Here is a 17,822-nt window from a genome sequence, read left to right as displayed (position 1 = left end):
CGCGTGATGACCGACGGAGCATCCGCCCGCGCTGGTTGTAGGTCACTTGGTCCCCCGCAGCGCACAATATTTGCCGTGTAGCTGATGTAGCGGTTCCGGGGCGCCGCTGGTTGAAGCACTATGAATGGCTTGAGAAATGGATGACTTGGAAAGGGAATACAGCAGCAAAGCTGAGCAACTTCTCATCTATGATTACCGGTGATATTGAGGTTACATGCTTCACCATATATGTTCCGATATATTCCAAACATAACATTAATAATCATATATCTACTGTTGCAACTGCTAATTCGTATAAACACAAACAATTTCAGAGTTACTGGAAGAACAGAACTCTAGTTCCAAACTTGTGATTAAAAGGATACAAATATCGTGGCAGATACAACTTATTTGACCTTATGTTATACAACAACAGAATACATAACTTAATATTTGCAGTTTACAACTAGTGGTTTATACAGAACGTAGAGTCGATTGCAGCAAGGCACCAGAAAAGCTACTTCATCATAAACAAAGCTCCCAAAGACGCTACTGCTGTACTGAAGTAAATAAACGGAAGATACTTGAGTACACCAGCAGGATCAATAAGAGCATCCAAAGCAAACAAACGGTAAGCCAGTGTCTTCTCAGCAAGCAGAGGCAGAGCAAACAGCATCAGGCAAGCTCCGGTGAAGCAAACATTTGCAAGAAACTTGAGCAGCTGCGTCGCCTTATCTGCGGCAGGTATGCTGCCGGGCCACCGTGATATCATCCAGATGCTGAGATACGGCATGCACCCTGCAACGCCACAGGCAACCGTCGCCTTGGTGTTCCAGGAGGACAGGAGCACCCGGTCATATGCAAAAGTGCAAGTTGTTAAGCCTGCCAAAGCAGCTCCAGGTGGAATGAATGTGCAGCCTTGGGAAATGAAGCCTTTGAAGATACCAACGGAAACTTGTTCTGTTTCAGAAACACCCGCAGCAATCGAACTGATGCTATCTTTATCTGATGCCACCTTGTCGACTGCTGCCCTGTTAGATTTAGAAGTGTCAGTGTGGAGAAGAGTAGCGAACCATACAAGCCCTGCAATCAGCTCAGGCATGCAGACCAATGCCATGACCTCTCCCAGCCATTCTGCTGCCACCGTGTGTGCTGTTATGAACAGCATTACCATGTAGGACATTCGGATACATTCCAGTGCTGGTTTTAAGGCAGGAGGACTTGTTACTTCATCAGCCAATCTGGAATACATTAGTGCCAGTGTCCCAAGCGCGCAGCATGAGAAGAGCAGGAAGTGAGACAGAACAGGGCTACTGTCACCATATATGGCACTGATTAATAGCATGAAAAATGGAAACACTACAGTTCTTTCAAGTTCCCCAACTTGCGTGCTATCTGTTTCTTCTGAGCCATCCTTTGATCTGCTCAGGTCAGTTGGCGCTACTAGTTCCTCAGATTTCTTGCCATCCTTATCCTTTGATCCACTGACATGCTGCGGCTTCACCCGGATCTTGTTGAAAACTTGCGTGACATCCATTTCTTCCGAGTCCTTTGATCTGTTCAGATCAGTTGGCGCTACTAGTTCCTCAGATTTCTTGCCATCCTTACCCTCTGATCCACTGACATGCTGCGACTTCACCCTAATCTTGTTCAGATGAATGATGAAGGTAACCAAACTAATGGGGAAGGGAACAAGGATGCAATACTGCAAATTGATCTTAAGCAAAAATGCATATGCTAAGACCACTATAGCACTGTTGTCCATGTAATAAATGTCGAGACCCTTTAACTGGCCCATATCAGAAAGCAGTATCCAGAGATAATTCCGGATAAATGGAAGAAGCAAACATAAAAGGCCCAAAATGTCATCGCCTGGATCATCATCATCATTTTTCGCAGTCGTGCTCTTCGGCGTTACGTGAAAGATATATTTTGGTGCCAGAAAAAGTACTGTACTCATTGTCAAGTTGCCATGTAGTGACACCGCAAATAGCTTCATGACATTCTAGAAAACAGAAACCAATTAGTAAACATCTAAATAATATTCTACAAAAATGTCATAAAATTCTGGCAGATCGAGGCATCTACAGAAACATTTGTTGGGGTAATATTTATAAGAGAAAAGTCCGTTTTACCCTCCTAAACTTGTCACCGAATCTGAAAAACAACACCGAACTCAAAAACAAAAAAAACTTGCATACCTCAACTATCAAAACAAAGACAAACTACCACCACTACTACAAAAAGTGTTTTTAGTGTCCCGATTAGGAAACCTCACTAGGCATGGTTTCCCAACCAGGACAACGAGTCCGAAACTAAATTCCGAAGTGTGCAAGCTCAAAAAATAATTGGCAAGCTACTAACTCTGCAGTTTGTTAGATTTGAACCAGAGACTTCTAGCCTCTCGCATAACTTCCTTACTACTACCCATCTGTACATCACATGTGACTCATATGTGATACTTTTCTTTTAAACTAACCTGTTGTGGATCTTTTAGTTTCGGTTGATAACTCCGACCGGGACCAAAAGACCCTTTAGTTCAGGTTGGTGTTACTAACCAGGAATAATGTCAAAGGACTTTAGTCATCATTTTTACATGATAAAAGTCATAATGCATGTGGATTTGCATCTCTTCATCATTTTTACATTGTGTTGTTCTTTAAATTTTGTAATTTATTTTTTTCTAAAATTTCTATGTACTATTATCACTACTACAAAACAAAGCCATCCATCCATCCCAAATATACTAGTATAAGAGGCTTTTGGCACCGGTTGGTATACTGACCACTTGGTACTAATGCCTACAACCATATTAGTACCGGTTAGTAACACCATCCGATACTAATGTATAATCTTTAGTACCAGTTGGTGTTACCACCCGGTACTAAAAGATCCTCCATAGGTTAGTACAAAAGAAAAGCATCTCTCTCAGGTGAGATGCTAAGGAGTGTACAGGCGAGATAAGAGGTCCTAACTTCAAATCCTACGCACCGCAAGTGTGTGTATTTTCACGTGAAAAATCCGCATGACCTGTGACAGCCTCTTCCTATGTTCAAAATATTATTTTATTTCTTTTCGAATATCTTACATTTAGGTACCGGTTGGTAGCATCAATTGGTACGCAAGGGTGGCTTCCCGACCCTCTAGTACCGAGTGCTCGTCCGGTCCTAAAAGACGGAGACTTTTAGTCTCGGTTACATAGTGCCGGTTGGAAAATATGGACTAACAATGCTCTTTCCCAAATCCCAACCAGTAGTAAGAGTCTCTTTTCTAGTAATGTATACAAAATTACTGCAAATCTTTATGCTATAGAGAGTAGAAATATATGGAAAAATCCTTGTTCATAAAAAAACAGCATCATCCCATGCTCATACTAAATAGGAAAAAAAGATGGACTCACTAAGTCATGCACTATGTCATTCAGGGTCGTGGCGCCAAGGCACCACGCCTGAGCTGCTAGGCCATGGACTGATGAGGCCATGAGGGTTTTCGCTGTTTTCGGAGCTCCGTGGTGATGGGGCTAGCTGCAAGAAGAACTAGCTGGTTAGGTCTCGCTCCAGGCCGGAGTCGAAGAATCGCGCACAGCGGAGTCCCACCTGAGGTCCCTGGTATATACGTCGTCCGAGAGACGAAACTACAGGCTGTGTGTTCTTGAATCTCGACGACCAACGGAGTCGTGAATTCAGGCTTGATGCGGCACGGATGGAACTCGATCGGTGGGCTGAGGAGGAAGAAGCTAAGACCGGCGGACACCTAGCTTGAAGCCATTAGAATCGTCAACGCACCGCGTGTTACGCGTGGGACCGGTTTGTTTTGTAATGTGGGTAATTGGGGATCTCGTGACTTCGTGCCATGGCGTCCTCGCCGCGACCGAGCTGGTGAGGGATAGGGGCCAGGTTAAGGTACACTGGGTGGTAATGGTCATTAAATTTGGCCTACATAATTTAAGAGCAGAGCTCTAAAAGAATCGAGTTCTAATTTTATATAATTTTAAATTAAAAAATTTAACAATCAAGATGGGCTGTGAAGTGACCACTAAAATCATGGCTAATTACCACCTTAAGGTACAGGGCTGGGTCAAGTCGTCGTCGTCGTCTTCTTCTGCCACGGCCGCGTCGCGCTCGATTACCCTCGCGGCGTGCGGCCCAGACACGCTCAGCAAATTAATGCCAAGTCTCAGTTTGTATTAGAGTCGAATAATGTTAGGTGTGCTCCGCGTATGGATGGATGGTGCTCCCGCGTTTTGCCCTGTCCCCGCCATTGACTTATAGCTTGATCGAGGTCTCTCCCACTCCCCCGTCTCTCCGAGTGATGGACCGAATCGAGCATACGTAGCTTCTTGATTATTTCACGAGCTCGTACTATTGACATGACGACCTGGTCGTTGGGCTACACGAACCTCGCTCATCACTAGCTAGTTCTACGCACTCCCTCCTTAAAGCTGAGCCTCAGTTCCATCTGATGAAGCTTCTCAGTCAGAGAGAGAGAGAGAGAGAGAGAGAGAGAGAGAGAGAGAGAGAGAGAGAGAGAGAGAGAGAGAGAGAGAGATTGATTTTGGTACGTACGGTGCCGGGCTTGGATCTTCTCTTCTTGTTGATTTCATCAGTCGTCTCATCAGCAATCAGTACGGTAAGCCTCTTGCATTCTAGAACCTGATCGATGTGTTATCCTTCCAATAACATGTACTATAAGCAGAAATATAATCCCCCCCTTGATCCTTTGAATTAATACTGCTACTTTAGCTACCAAATCAAAATATGTTGAGAGACTGAAAATGCTACTCGATCAGTTCACCTTGGTCAACTGACATTTCCATTAATTAATAACCAACCTACTGCTTCGTATTGTCGTGATCCTAACTAAGAAACATTTACTATGTGAATATATACTATAAAAAAAGAGTAGATCTATGATATAGTTGTAGCAACTGTTTTTTCTGTACAAAAGGAAACCAGCAGATTGTAAGCTGTGAAGCAAAACAATTGCATTATACTGTCTTACCCTCTGGGGCAAAGCTGTTATTTTCGTTGATGTGGTGTCTATTATGCTCCAAGTATTCAAAAAGAAACACTCTGCCAGATTGTTTGTAATCATTATGACTAGGTTTCATGAAGGTAAATTCATTGAAATTAAAGGATTAAAGAATAGTTGAAAAATATCTGATTTCTTAAATTATATTCCAAAGTCAACAAAATTAAAGTGGTACTGAGCATGCTGCCTGCAGCAGCAAAAACCTCATGGACAAATATAAATGACATATGGGTCTGGAACCACATGATACTGAGAGGTGATATATAATAAAAGTGTAACTCATATGGTGGTATATATGGATTAAATTAAGAGGCATGTTCCGATGATTGGAAAGATGCCAAGAGGTAACGGAGGTACATTTCCTATTTTGGTATGGATCATACCTACCTCTTGGTACTTTTTATGTCGTCTCTCAGCCGTCGATTTCAGCCAGATGAATAATTTTTTTTTATTTTAACCATTGTAAGATTTTTCTTAAATTAAATATCCTTTAACAAACTTTAACATACTTCTATATGTATGGTCGTTTCACTACTTGCATCCATAAACAGTATATATGACCCGTATACTTTTTTTTTGAAAAGTATGACCCGTATACTTACCCTACTAAATAACGCACATAAAAAACTTAGCAGCACAAACGTACACCGCACATGTAAAAAATTTACCCAAAGCATGCAACCAGCAATAAAGTTAGCTGTGTTGGGGCTCTGGAACATCATCTTGTGGCAGTTGATGAGCTCCATATGAGAACACAGAAAATTGTCATGCTACAAAAAAAATATTGGTATTGCCCTATAAGAACATATGTACATTAATGGGCCACCAATGCAAGACCCTTCTACTCAGAGTGTCGCATTCAACGATGACTTACCCAGTCGTCGCCCCTCACGTATGGCCGTACCCTGAACAAGTTGCGTCAACATCAATAGGACAAAAAGGCTGTGTTTAGATTCGTAAAATGGTGATGAAAGATGTCACATCAGACACTGCAATACACTGTAGCACACTGTAGCAATTTTCATTTGTTTGTGGTAATTGTTGTCCTACCATGACCTAATTAGACTCAAAAGATTCGTCTCGTCGTGTACAGCAAAACTATGCAATTAGCTTTTTTATTTACCTACATTTAATGCTCTATGCATGATGCAAAAAATTTGATGTGATAGATGAATAGAGAAGTTTGGAGAGAGAAAATTTAAAATTAAACACAGCGAAAGAAGAACAGAATAAAATCAACAGGACAAGACATTTATAGCCGGTGGGCATGGCCAGCTAATCTGGTCCTGATTCCTTCTAACTTCTCGGAAAGAATCTTATATACATGGGCTATTAAAATAAAATGTATTTACAAAACCTCTTTATAGATAGACGTAACTTTTCACGATTGATTAATCAATGATTGATTATAGTGATGGTACAGTAACCATCTTCTGATTACACGGTCAAAGATCTCATTAGATTCAGTAGGTTCCTAGCGCACGAGTTTTATAATTAGTTTTGTAAAATGTCTTTATTTAATACCTGTAATTAGGGATCAAAGTACTTTCGAAATTCTATGGAACAAACCAAACGGAGCTAGAGTACATATGAACTTCAGAACTTGCATGGTAGCAGCAACGGTGATGGCAAACGTTGTATCTTAGTCAGTTATCACCGCTAGAAAAAAGGCTATTAGTACCGGTCGGAAACCCCTATTTAGTACCGGGCGCCCGACCGGTACTGGTTGGCCGGTACCGGCCAAAATGCCCGGTACTAAATGGTCCATTTAGTACCGATCGGTAACATGTGGGGCCTAGGATATATAGGAGATGAAAAGAAAATATAATAAACCTTATATTTCATCGATTGTATGTCACTCACTGTTGACGCCTTTAACAAGGAGTCAATATAGGATGGATATTTCCTAAACAATCACCGAATTGCAGAGCAAATGCAGGAAATATAGGCGGGATGGCCTCGCCTCACCTAAGAAAGCTTGCCTTGCCCGTGTAGGCGAGTCAATTTGGTGTTCCGATGAAGTCAATCTCTTTTCTACAAGACAATCTAAATCATAGACTAACAACAAGTCCATAAAACAATTTTATTCCATTTATTTATTGTGCCACTCTCTCTATACCAAACCAACCGTACTTTTTCTCCAATAAGAAAAGATATCTAGTGCAAACCACGAATTAGGTGAACACATGAAATCCAATAAAAATGTATTTTGATTGCTGGAAGATTGAAACTACGAACATCCATAAAAAAATTATGTTGATTGCTGGAAGATTGAAACTACGAACATTAGGAAAAACTAAATTTAATTTTTTTATTCCTATTATTGAAAAAGCAGCAATAGAAAAAAAATCATAAAAAGCTGGTTAGATTTTGTTTTTTCTCATACCTCTCGATCTTTCAGAATTATTTATGCATCAATAGATTGATTTATTGCAACTGAAGGATCTGAATGAAGACAAATGAAGCTCTTTCAGATCGTATTTCTTCTAGAATGGAACTTCGCTTTATTCAATTTGATGAGTACGCCTCTTGTTCAGTCTTCCGGTGATACCATAATAGGAACAAAGAAAATTTTCTAGAGCATAATCCTCCCAAACAAGTTCTTGTTCAACTCTCTGATAAAACTTGTGAGTAGTCCAGAGACATAATGGACAGGACCATTCATCAGCAGAGTGGGGAAAATAATATGCTACGCTAAGAGCAAGCACAACAGTGCAGATAGCTGTCGTCCCTTTAGCACAAAAGATGGCTTAAACAGACAGCTTGTACAATAGGTTGTCTGTTTAGCTATCTGCAAGGTGTTTAATTCATCCTTTAACACAAAAATTATTGTGATCTAGTGCATACATATCTATGTTGACATTTTGTTGCATACATGAGAGAATGCATAATACATTGAGATAATTCATGACTCTTGCCGATTAAAAAACTCGCTTCTCCATGGCTGGCAGACAAAAGCTTACTGTGAGTCAAATTGCCGATGATTTAGGGCATGAGAGGGCTTAAAATTTAGGAGAAAAGAAAGAGGACGATGAGGGAGTTCCATTTTACCTCTTGCTTACATCGGGGATGCATCATGGTGACCGGAATCTCGCGGCCTCTTACTTGCGTTGGGGTGACCGGAATCTTGCGGGGGATAAGGGACTGGTGGTCTCCTCCATGCTGGCGGACAAAAGCTCACTGTGAGTAAAATTGCCGATGATTTAGGGCATGCAAGGACTTGGAATTTGAGGGGAAAGAAAGAGTACGACGAGAGGGTTCCGTTTTACCTCTTACTTGTGCCGCGATGCATCATGGTGGCCGGAATCTCGTGGAGGAGAAGGCGTTGGTGGTTTGCACAGAACAGGCTTGTAGATTGCGATAGTGCAGGATGTCGCGTGCATGGAGGGGACGCTGGTTCAGGTTGAACCTACGGCGGAGCAGATCCTGTGCCTCTGTCGTCTCCCGCAGTGCACGCCGTACAATGGCGGATTTCCTCGTTGACTCGTTTTGGAGCACGCGAACAGCTCGTAGACGAACAAGTCGACGGCCGGAGGGTAACTGCGGCTCGTTGTTGGGGGGGGGGGGGGGGTTTGAAAAGGATTGACGACTAAAATTGGCAGCAGATCAGACCAACCGGTATGACCGGTCATCCCAGGCGGTCTGACCAGTCAGTGATGTTGTAGCCAGTCTGGCACAACCAACCGGTCTGACCGGTCGAGGCAGAGTTCTAGTACAACTAGAGTTTTTTATAGATTTAAATCTTGTAATAAGATTTATTGTAGGATAAGTCAATCCCACCCTATAAATATAAAGGGTCACGGCCGATTGAGCCATCCAACCCAATCGAATTTATCAAATACATCTACTTTTTATCATCTTTACCTTTTCTCTTTACCCTAGCTTTTCCAAGCCCAATATGTTGTTCTTCCTTCATCTCCATGGCGTTTGAAGACGCTCTAGCTGGCCTGACAAGCTTAGGGCAACCCAAGGTGCGCCTGCCCCGACGGGGTCCCTCCCGGGCGGGTGTTCGTTGGATCCTCATTGGGCTGCCCCGACGAGACTGGTCTGACCGATCCACCATACCGGTCTGACCGTTGGTGCCGTGGCGCTGCAAGGAGCGTCACTGCTCGTTGCGCGATCGTGCGCGATCGTGTGTTGGCCCCGAATGGGTGCCAACACATTTTGGCGACTCCGCTGGGGACAAAAATTAGGTTATCATGACCGATTTGTCAAACCCTAGTAATATGGCGGCACATGATAAGCTACTTGTCGAGTATAAGCAAGAATTCGACGGAGCAGTAAAAAGGTTATTCTTGTCCCGCTGCCATACAACAGAGCCAGAAGTCACGGTGATAAAAGAGTGGCAAATACCATCCACCATTGACATATTGATGGAGATGCGATCCTCGGGTACTTTATATAATGTTGTATCTGGTATTATTAAAGATTTAATTCATCAAGAAAATAGTTTAATTCAAGCTCCTGTTGTTCAAAAGTCGGTTATTAAAAAACCAATTAATAATCCTTGCAAAAGTTTGCCTGATGTTGCTGGTCAAACTGTAATTCGGCCGTCTCAAACCAAATTTGTTGATCAAAAATCCCCTAGAAAGAGCACAGAGACTATATCTATTATTTCGACGCTTAGGGGGCAACAAAACAAAGGCAAAGATACTGGTTGTACTTCAACCGGTCTGACCGGTTTGCAAGCCGGTCTAACCTCTCCCAGGGATTTGCAAAATAAATTAAAGCCAAAGATGTATAACCCAAAAAAACTTGAGATTGGTATTTGGAAAACTATTGAATTCAAAAGACGTCACAAGCGTCCGACTAAATTCTCAAAACAAAAGGATATCAAACATGCTAGTCGGGCTATTTCAAACAACCAAAATCTGTTCCAAAACAGAAATTCCATGATCAGAATCGAGAATGGAATAATTTTCCTACATCGATGCCGTTTTCATAATATGGATCCCCTATGAATATGCCATGGGGTACTTATTTCAGTTTGCCTTATTCTTGTGTACCATAGTTTCATAATTCATATACGTCTTCTCTTCCTATATATTTGTGTCCAAATTATATTACTTATAGGGAGCTGGCAATTAGTAAACCATCACCTACCAATAATGACCGTTTTGATCGCAAAGATAGGTCTGTGCAGAAAACAAAACACAAGGTGATCAAGCAGGTCTATCGTGTCAAAAAAGATGGACGATTGAATAAAAATTCAAATTTGACACAAGGTATAGAAAAGCCGACCATTGAATAAACATCGGCTGGTTCTATTGATAAAATTGTCCCTGATATTGAACATGTTTCAAATGATATGGCTGAACAACAATCAAGTTCGGTTGGGGGCAAGACAAGACAAAAAAGACCGATGATAAGCCAACCGGTCTGACTGGTTTGACCGGTACGCCGACTGGTCTGACTGGTACTCTGACCGGTCTGACTGGTGCATCCATTGAATCTGAGAATTTCTCCAAGAGCAAGATAAGGCCGAGTTTTATGGAACTTTTGGCCACACATGAGAAGCAAAGAGCTACTCAGAAGAAGAAGAAACAGAGAGAACGACCAATCGAAGCTAAGGATAAGAAGACATCATCAAGATCTTGCGAGCAATGAGATCCTCGTTCATCTCAAGGTAACTGTGCTGCTATGCCATACTCAAAACCAGTTGTTCCATAGTTTTGACCGAATTCGTATTATTATACGCCTTTGGATTATAGTAGGATGCACATGCAACCTTACTTTATTCAATATCCTCCTATATATCTAAATTGTAGTACATCAGAAAGACCGATTATTGCTAGCAATAATCCGGTCCGAAAGGATCTTAATTGCAGCAAGGAGGGTGAGAAGGACGTGAAGAAAAATTCTAAGTACTTACAAGCGAGATGGTGTCCTTCAGACTTGTCTCACACTCAAAAAAAAAATATTACAACATTTGCACAAGCAATAATTGATGGAGCAACAAGTGGAGGTCGAGCCAACAAAGCTAATAGCCATAAAAAAAATTTGGAGGTTGAAGAAAGTTGTTTCATCATCAACTTGAAGATAAGCAAGTCATGACTCATAATTTGTTATCGCCCTTAGCATAAAAAAATGACCGATGTATTAGTAATCATCGCCCTTAGACAATTTTGGTCCAGTGGAGTGTTTTTTGTCACACAAGTTTTGCCAAAGAACAGGGGGGCATATATGGACGACCAAAATTGGCAGCAGATCAGACCAACCGGTCTGACCGGTCATCCCAGGCGGTCTGACCGGTCATTCCAGGCGGTCTGACCAGTTTGTGATGCTGTAGCCAGTCTGGCACGACCAACCGGTCTGACCGGTGGGTCTGACCGGTTAAGGCAGAGTCCTAGTACAACTAGAGTTTTTGATAGATTCAAATCTTGTATTAGGATTTCATGCGAGATAAGTCCACCCCACCCTATAAATATAAAGGATCACGGCTGATTGAGGCATCCAACCCAATCGAATTTATCAAATACATCTACTTTTTATCATCTTTACCTTTTTTCTTTACCATAGTTTTTCCAACCCCAACATGCTGTTCTTCCTTCGTCTCCATGGCATTTGAAGACGTCCCAGCTGGTCTGCTCAGCCTAGAGCAATCCAAGGTGCGCCTGCTCCGACGGGGTCCCTCCTGAGCGGGTGTTCGTTGGATCCTCATCGGGCTGCTCCGACGAGACCGGTCTGACTGATCCACCATACCGGTTTGACCGGTTGGTGCCGCGGCGGTGTAAGGAGCGTCGGTGCTCGTCGTGCGATCATTGAATGTCCACGGGTGACTACAGTGCCGTGCAGTGCCCTAAAACACGTGGTAACATGAGCATGTTAAGTCAGCTCATAAAGATATCATAATTGACACGCATGCGTCTTTTTGAAAACCGGATCCTCCTGAAAATTTGACCCTTTGGTTTTGCGCTGGGATTCCAATGAAGATATCATAATTGTTCCATTAGACTAGGGTAGGTGTACGTTGGGTCGTGCTAGGATTGGTCGGCCACCAAGTACGCCTCCTCAAACTACGGAGGTTAGAGATGAATGACAGGGTTAGGCCAATCTCAATGGCACTGTCACAAGAGTGTTATAGACATTAAATTTTCTAATATATACCAATAGTATGAGGAGAGAAGAGAAAAATATCATGAAATATGAGACATTAAATTTGCTAACATATATATTAAATCTCCACTGGTACAGTTCTTAAGATTCCAGTCTAGATAACTGTGTCGATGACACTCCCATTGAGACTGGCCTTATATGAGCTTTGTCTTGGTGCACTCAGATTCCTGATTTGACGTCATCGTGATGCTGTTCTAAGTTCTTCATGTCTTAGATAAAATTATGCTCAAAATATCCAAATATAATGCTAACAGTAATGTACACATGACAAATTTGCAGAATAATAAGTGTTAATACTAAGTCTACCAATGTTTGTTGTCATGTTAGCATCATTCACAGGTGAAGTTAAATTAATCAGTCAATTTTAAGGACACTAGCTACCGGAAAATCATAGTTTGCCATGTGCAATATATTGAGCACACGGCATAGCGGCACTTTGCCGTGTGCGGGAATGAAAGCACATGGTAAAGTAAAGGCACACGGCAAACCATCCAGTTTGCCATGTGCCTAAGAACAATGCCGTCACCCTGACTGCCGTGCTGCCTTCGCTGGGTGCAGCCCACGGCGAAACCTTAGCCGTCGGTTAGAGGGCCTTCGCTGTGTCACACGGTGAAGTAGGAGATTCCGGTAGTGAGAGAGAGAAAAAGATTTGCTTTACCTGCGCGTGAAGTTCGTCAGGGGTGAGCTCTTGCAAAAAAAAAAAGAATGTAAAAAATAAAGGTTTTTCGAAATGGTACTCACATGGAGAAATGGATCCTCCATTTTCATGAACTGAGAAAGCAGGACACCTAATAAAGGATGAGATCTACTTAATGATGCTACTAACTCCCAGTTCTCAAATTCAAATGGTTACGCCTGTATTATTATGAGTTGGTTTTATTTACACATGCAGCTCGATAGATGGTAGGTCATCATTGGAGACATATTCATAAGATCAAATAGTTAACGTTTAATGGAGGAATGAATTGCTAATAAGATCCACGTTTTTTCCCCTACAGTGAACACGGAGCCAAAACAGGGAACAAAGAAACATAGCGTGGAATGTCACCAGAAGTGGAGATGGAGCCATCCCATAAAGTAGATATCTATGGGGATTCACCGAATACAAGTGGAAAGAATAGCAGTAACAAGGAGAAGGACAGGCTACCTATTGAAACAGTGAGTACCTAACGCATATGAGTGTTGAGAGTGGCTATCAACTTATTATCATCTTGCAAGAGACTGCAATCTTCTAACCTTTTACATATTCTCAAACCATTGGGTCCACATCCAACAAAACTCATGCTGTGCACTGTTCAAAACTAATGTATATTTCTGTTAATTATAAATTGGAAAAGTGTGTTTTTCATGGATTAAGTATTGCAAATTAAAATTTGTAAGTTTCATTCTATATATTTCAATTGATGCAAATCAACCCCTTAACTAACTAAAGCAGTGCACTAATCATTCCAACCTCGGTTTAACCATAGTTAGGTAATTTTAAGGCACATAATTTAGAAATTCATAGATAAAAGTGGGGCCTATACGACTACTCAAAATTGCTTATTTTTGTTCCTACCATACAAATATTTTCTTATTTTTATTGTATTATGACAATTTAGTTACCAATTCTTATGTATGCTTTTCCATACCCAATCGTAGTTTTTTTTTTCTTTCGTGTCATACAACCATGTCTATTTGACATGTGTTTAGTTGAAATATTATCTTGAGCTATGTAATTTATATGAAATCTGATATGGCCATTGTTTCCTAAATTCATGTGCATGGTGACACATATTATGCATGTATACCGTGAGTAATTGGTATTGTGGATGATCAACATTATCTGTTTTGTGGATAATTTAGAAGCTTAAATATCTACGTCTATGATGTGCTTCACCATTTGCACATCACCTATATATACATGTATGCAGGAAGTGATAATTATATCTATTTGCGCATCAAACATATAGCTCAACTAAGGTTCCCACTAAATTTATATAAGAAATAGAGAGATGAAAAAATGCAAAGGGCGAACGCGGTTAAAGAAATATAGTAATTGGTAAATAAAGTGTACTATAACCGGAAGAATGTATCTTTGTGAGTACTATGTTTGAATATGAAAAAACTAGAGAAAGCAAGGATAAGCAACTTTGGTTACATTATGTGGTACTCAACCAAGGAAAACATGCCCTGAACAAGGAGAAAAAAAATGATACTCTATCAGTTTCTTTGTATATGGCACATTAGGATTTGAAAATAGGGAATATATCAGGTGCAAACCAACCTCTTCGTGCAAACCACATAAACTTCAATCTGGGCTACCAGATCAACATCCAAGGGGCATGGGGTTGGTTAATTTTACACTTAACCGCCCGCTCTAATCACACTTTTACAAATTCCTCCTCCCACTCCCCCTGCGCACCCCCTTGGATGCGAATCCGGTGGCTCAGATTGAAGTTTGCACGGTTTGCACAGAGAGGTTGGTTTGCACCTGATATGTTCCCTTGAAAATATTCTTAGAAGTGTACTTTTACAATTATATATCTGTTACAATATATGCCATACAAAAAGATGTCAATATAACTTTCATACAGTGAGTATGCATATAATTTGAAGGATTGTCAGTCAAATGTTACGAAATTCGACTTTAAACAGAGGAAGTGCATTGTTTCTTCAGTCCCTTCTTGTTGGCACAAAACACTCCCCCAGAAAAAGCACGATACACAAGGCATAAGCTGGCTGACATTTCCTTCAAAGTGGATACATACTATCAATTAGTTAGTTCCCGGAATTTCTTCCTTATGCTACATGGACCTCATCCTCATAACCATCTAATTTTTTTTCCTACAGGACAAGCTAAAGAACCGTATCCGAGCTTTCACTGGATCTTTCACGGTTATGATTTCCCCTGTTCTCCTTGGCATCGTGCTGAAGAAAGTTAACTTATCTGGTGCTGGGAAGTATCAGGGGATACAAAGTCTTGAAGTCTTTATTGATTTTGTTCAAGAATGGTTTCCCCACCTCGCAGCTGCTACTTTACAAGTTGGTATACTGCCTTTCCTGTGCGTTATGATGTCAGAACCATGCGCCAGCTACATCGCCCCAAGGCTGCTTGCTGCGTCCAAGGTGCTGGTGTTCGTCTCCAACATTTTGCTCATGGTCCTTGGCTGTGGGATTCTACTTCTCATCCATAAGGAAGCCTGGTTAGTACTTTCATTATGCTCCATCATGGCGGTCAGTGTTATTGTCATTCACATCATCAGTTGGTGTTGCTGCGCCAATAATGTTGGAGGCACCGAAGATGACGAGGAGTACCACAATAAACTGGAGCACTTGCTTGAGTTGGCAGCTGGTGTAACTGTCATGATGTTCTTGGTGCTAGAAGTAGTGGCATTGGAAGGTTTACTTAGAAACAATCAGGGACAAGCCGGGCTCCTGATGCCTCAGCCTCTTCTTTCCCCCGCACCATCGGAGGGTCCAACAGCCAAAGGACAGCAGGTAAGGATGCAAGTGGGTACCTAATGGTGTTTTTTAGGTCAGCTAATTGATTATGATGGTTTGTCACTCTAGTTCATTTCTCCTTCTAATAAATTATTTACGCATAATACCATTCTAGTTCATTTAATCAATTTTTTTAATTGACCCAATGGCCCAAAATTTATCTAAATTGCATCTCAGCAGGAGACTTTCCTTGGTGGTACCTTGCTCATCAGTTTCATCTTCAGCACGGTTGGCGCATTTCTCATGAATGTCTGGACGACCCCCCATGTTTGCAGCAACAATGATGTCTTTTTTTTGAAAGACCTGGACATTGCTGGCAACAAAAATGTGGTCTCGACCACCAAGTTCGTGAGGAGTTTGAGCATCATTCTTCAGGCCCTGCCAATCACCGCCGTGGTGATCCTGATCACACTGGATGTGCTTCCGCACAAATGGAAACCTGCAGTATGGCTGCCAGTATTCCCTCCATTGATTGTACTTCTGGTGTTGCTAGCACGTGACCATTCCCCTAGTGGAGACAGTACCCAACCGAAGCTGAAGGAGAAGGGGCAAGCAGCAGGAGGACGAGAAGGCGGCCCGGTTGCAGCAGCAGGAGAAGCGCCAGGAATAGGCAGCTCCTCGTCCAATTCAGGAGAAGCACAGCAACAAAAGGAACCTCAAGATCATAAGAAATCGAAGGAGCCTGACCTTCCTGAAGATCAAAAGCCGGCCCCGCTGGAATTGACCAAGCTTGCATTTACGGGCTTCTTGGCTGTGGCAATGCCGAGCGTTAAAAATGCTTCTGTCGGCATCCCCTCGATATTTTTTGTGTTATTTACTGCAACCACCATTCTCTTGGGCCTCTTGTGGAGGCTCCTGACGCACGAGGCCAGACCATCCGAAGCTGTGCTCAAAGCTGCCAATCATGCTTCCTTCTTTGCCCATACGTTCATATCCTTCGCGGGGGTTGCATTTTGGGTGATGGCTGTTAGTGCCAACAAGTGATGTGAAGTCTTTACAGTTTAACATTTTATTTAATGATCTGTACTGAACAGCCATGTAAGCATGCAACTTTATTTGAGGAACAGTCATGTCAGCAGCTTGAGGAACAATATAATAATCATGTAAGCAGAAAGGTGGAATTACATGCCCAAGAGTGGAAACATCGACGTTAATTATTTGTATTTTCCATACAACTCTTCTGATTATTATTATTAACTAGTCCATCAACTTGTGCCCACATGCTAATAATTTCAGGGGGCATAAGTATTGAAAATTCAAAAAAAAAGGCACATAGCTAACATCAGAATTGTTTACCTCGTGCGCTCTCATTTGTGTACTTATCTGTATATGGATTTGATAAGCTTTAGCAGTTTACTTAGCAATTACTAGGTCAAGGCCGGGACACTTTTTCCCATCATCTAAAAAAGTTAGCAATTACTATGTATATTTTTTTCATGCATATTCATATTCATAGTTAGCAATTACTATGTATATTCATTTGTGTACTTTTGTTTTCAATTGAAGCTTTAGTTTTAGCTATGTGTTTAACATGAAAATCGATATTCTCATCGCTTCCTCCATAGATCTAAAAGGTAATCTAGATGAAGATTAGAGGGTTAGTTTAGGTTATTTTTCATAAAGGTACAGGTGGGTCATTTGGATATAATAGATTAAAGAGGTTAATTCAGAGTATTCATAATGGCAGAGGTTGGTAATTGTTTAGAAAATATAATAGATCTAACGGATATGATGACCAAGAGTCTACCATATTGATGACCAGATTATTTTTTATTTTTTGTGAGAATTTCTATTGTTCATATTTTTTATCTACTGTGTCTCGGGAGGATTAACATACGAAGTCTCAAAAAGAGTCACCAGTTAGTAATACTAATATTGATTAGTTGCCTACAACCATGTGGTGGGATGCATATTGCTTAAATACATTCCCAATTTTGCCTGAATAACATACATGTTTTAATAAAATGCATTTCATTTCCCAAAATTCCATACAAAAATTCTTTTGCACATCCAGCACTACTATAAAAACGTTTTGTAGGAACGTCATGATTTTTTTCTAGGGGCGGATCAGAATTTAACCTGTTGCTACAAATGGAGTGAAACTACTGTAGTAATCGACCCACCCCTAAAAGTTTATTTCACTACTATAAAAAAGCATTAACCATGACCTTTTGAAAACCCCTCGGAAGCGGGAACAATTTTTAACCGGCTCG

General features: G+C 41.3%; 2 protein-coding genes across 7 annotated transcripts; one reads left to right on the top strand and one right to left on the bottom strand.

Moving 5' to 3' along the window:
- Positions 1-210: 210 nt before the first annotated feature.
- On the bottom strand, positions 211-3,846 carry LOC120706860. Of its 4 annotated transcripts, none has more exons than XR_005688479.1 (4): positions 3,539-3,844; positions 3,380-3,504; positions 434-1,984; positions 211-377 (listed from the first exon to the last, which is right to left on the bottom strand). XR_005688479.1 is itself a non-coding variant. In XM_039991594.1 (4 exons), exons 2-4 carry the CDS (start codon positions 3,458-3,460, stop codon positions 497-499), a joined length of 1,434 nt encoding a protein of 477 aa, XP_039847528.1. In that variant the 5' UTR covers positions 3,461-3,504; positions 3,539-3,846; the 3' UTR covers positions 219-496. The 4 variants fall into 4 exon arrangements, 3 of the variants coding, with proteins under 3 accessions (XP_039847528.1, XP_039847526.1, XP_039847527.1); XM_039991594.1 differs by having other exon boundaries at positions 219-1,447; positions 1,583-1,984; positions 3,539-3,846; XM_039991592.1 differs by having other exon boundaries at positions 219-1,984.
- Positions 3,847-4,225: 379 nt separating this feature from the next.
- LOC120706859 lies at positions 4,226-16,781 on the top strand. Of its 3 annotated transcripts, XM_039991590.1 has the most exons (6): positions 4,227-4,608; positions 10,144-10,235; positions 10,339-10,636; positions 13,125-13,284; positions 14,959-15,606; positions 15,787-16,781. In XM_039991590.1, the coding sequence occupies exons 4-6, from the start codon at positions 13,168-13,170 to the stop codon at positions 16,591-16,593; spliced, it is 1,572 nt and encodes a 523-aa protein (XP_039847524.1). In that variant the 5' UTR covers positions 4,227-4,608; positions 10,144-10,235; positions 10,339-10,636; positions 13,125-13,167; the 3' UTR covers positions 16,594-16,781. The 3 variants fall into 3 exon arrangements, with proteins under 3 accessions (XP_039847525.1, XP_039847524.1, XP_039847523.1); XM_039991591.1 differs by lacking the exons at positions 10,144-10,235; positions 10,339-10,636 and having other exon boundaries at positions 4,226-4,608; positions 15,790-16,781; XM_039991589.1 differs by lacking the exons at positions 10,144-10,235; positions 10,339-10,636.
- Positions 16,782-17,822: the final 1,041 nt, after the last annotated feature.

This window comes from Panicum virgatum, chromosome 5K (genome assembly GCF_016808335.1).
Source record: "Panicum virgatum strain AP13 chromosome 5K, P.virgatum_v5, whole genome shotgun sequence".
NCBI lineage: Eukaryota > Viridiplantae > Streptophyta > Magnoliopsida > Poales > Poaceae > Panicum > Panicum virgatum.
This window is presented reverse-complemented; position numbering and strand designations above follow the sequence as displayed.

What these genes read in the sequence shown, in the direction of transcription:
- LOC120706860 (XM_039991592.1), bottom strand. Translation starts at nt 3,460, where the DNA reads ATGGCCTCATCAGTCCATGGCCTAGCAGCTCAGGCGTGGTGCCTTGGC. An exon ending in ATGACATAGTGCATGACTTA is followed by an intron (nt 1,985 to 3,379) that starts GTGAGTCCATCT and finishes TCTGTTTTCTAG; the next exon opens with AATGTCATGAAGCTATTTGC.
- LOC120706859 (XM_039991589.1), top strand. Translation starts at nt 13,168, where the DNA reads ATGTCACCAGAAGTGGAGATGGAGCCATCCCATAAAGTAGATATCTAT. An exon ending in ACAGGCTACCTATTGAAACA is followed by an intron (nt 13,285 to 14,958) that starts GTGAGTACCTAA and finishes TTTTTCCTACAG; the next exon opens with GACAAGCTAAAGAACCGTAT. An exon ending in CAACAGCCAAAGGACAGCAG is followed by an intron (nt 15,607 to 15,786) that starts GTAAGGATGCAA and finishes ATTGCATCTCAG; the next exon opens with CAGGAGACTTTCCTTGGTGG.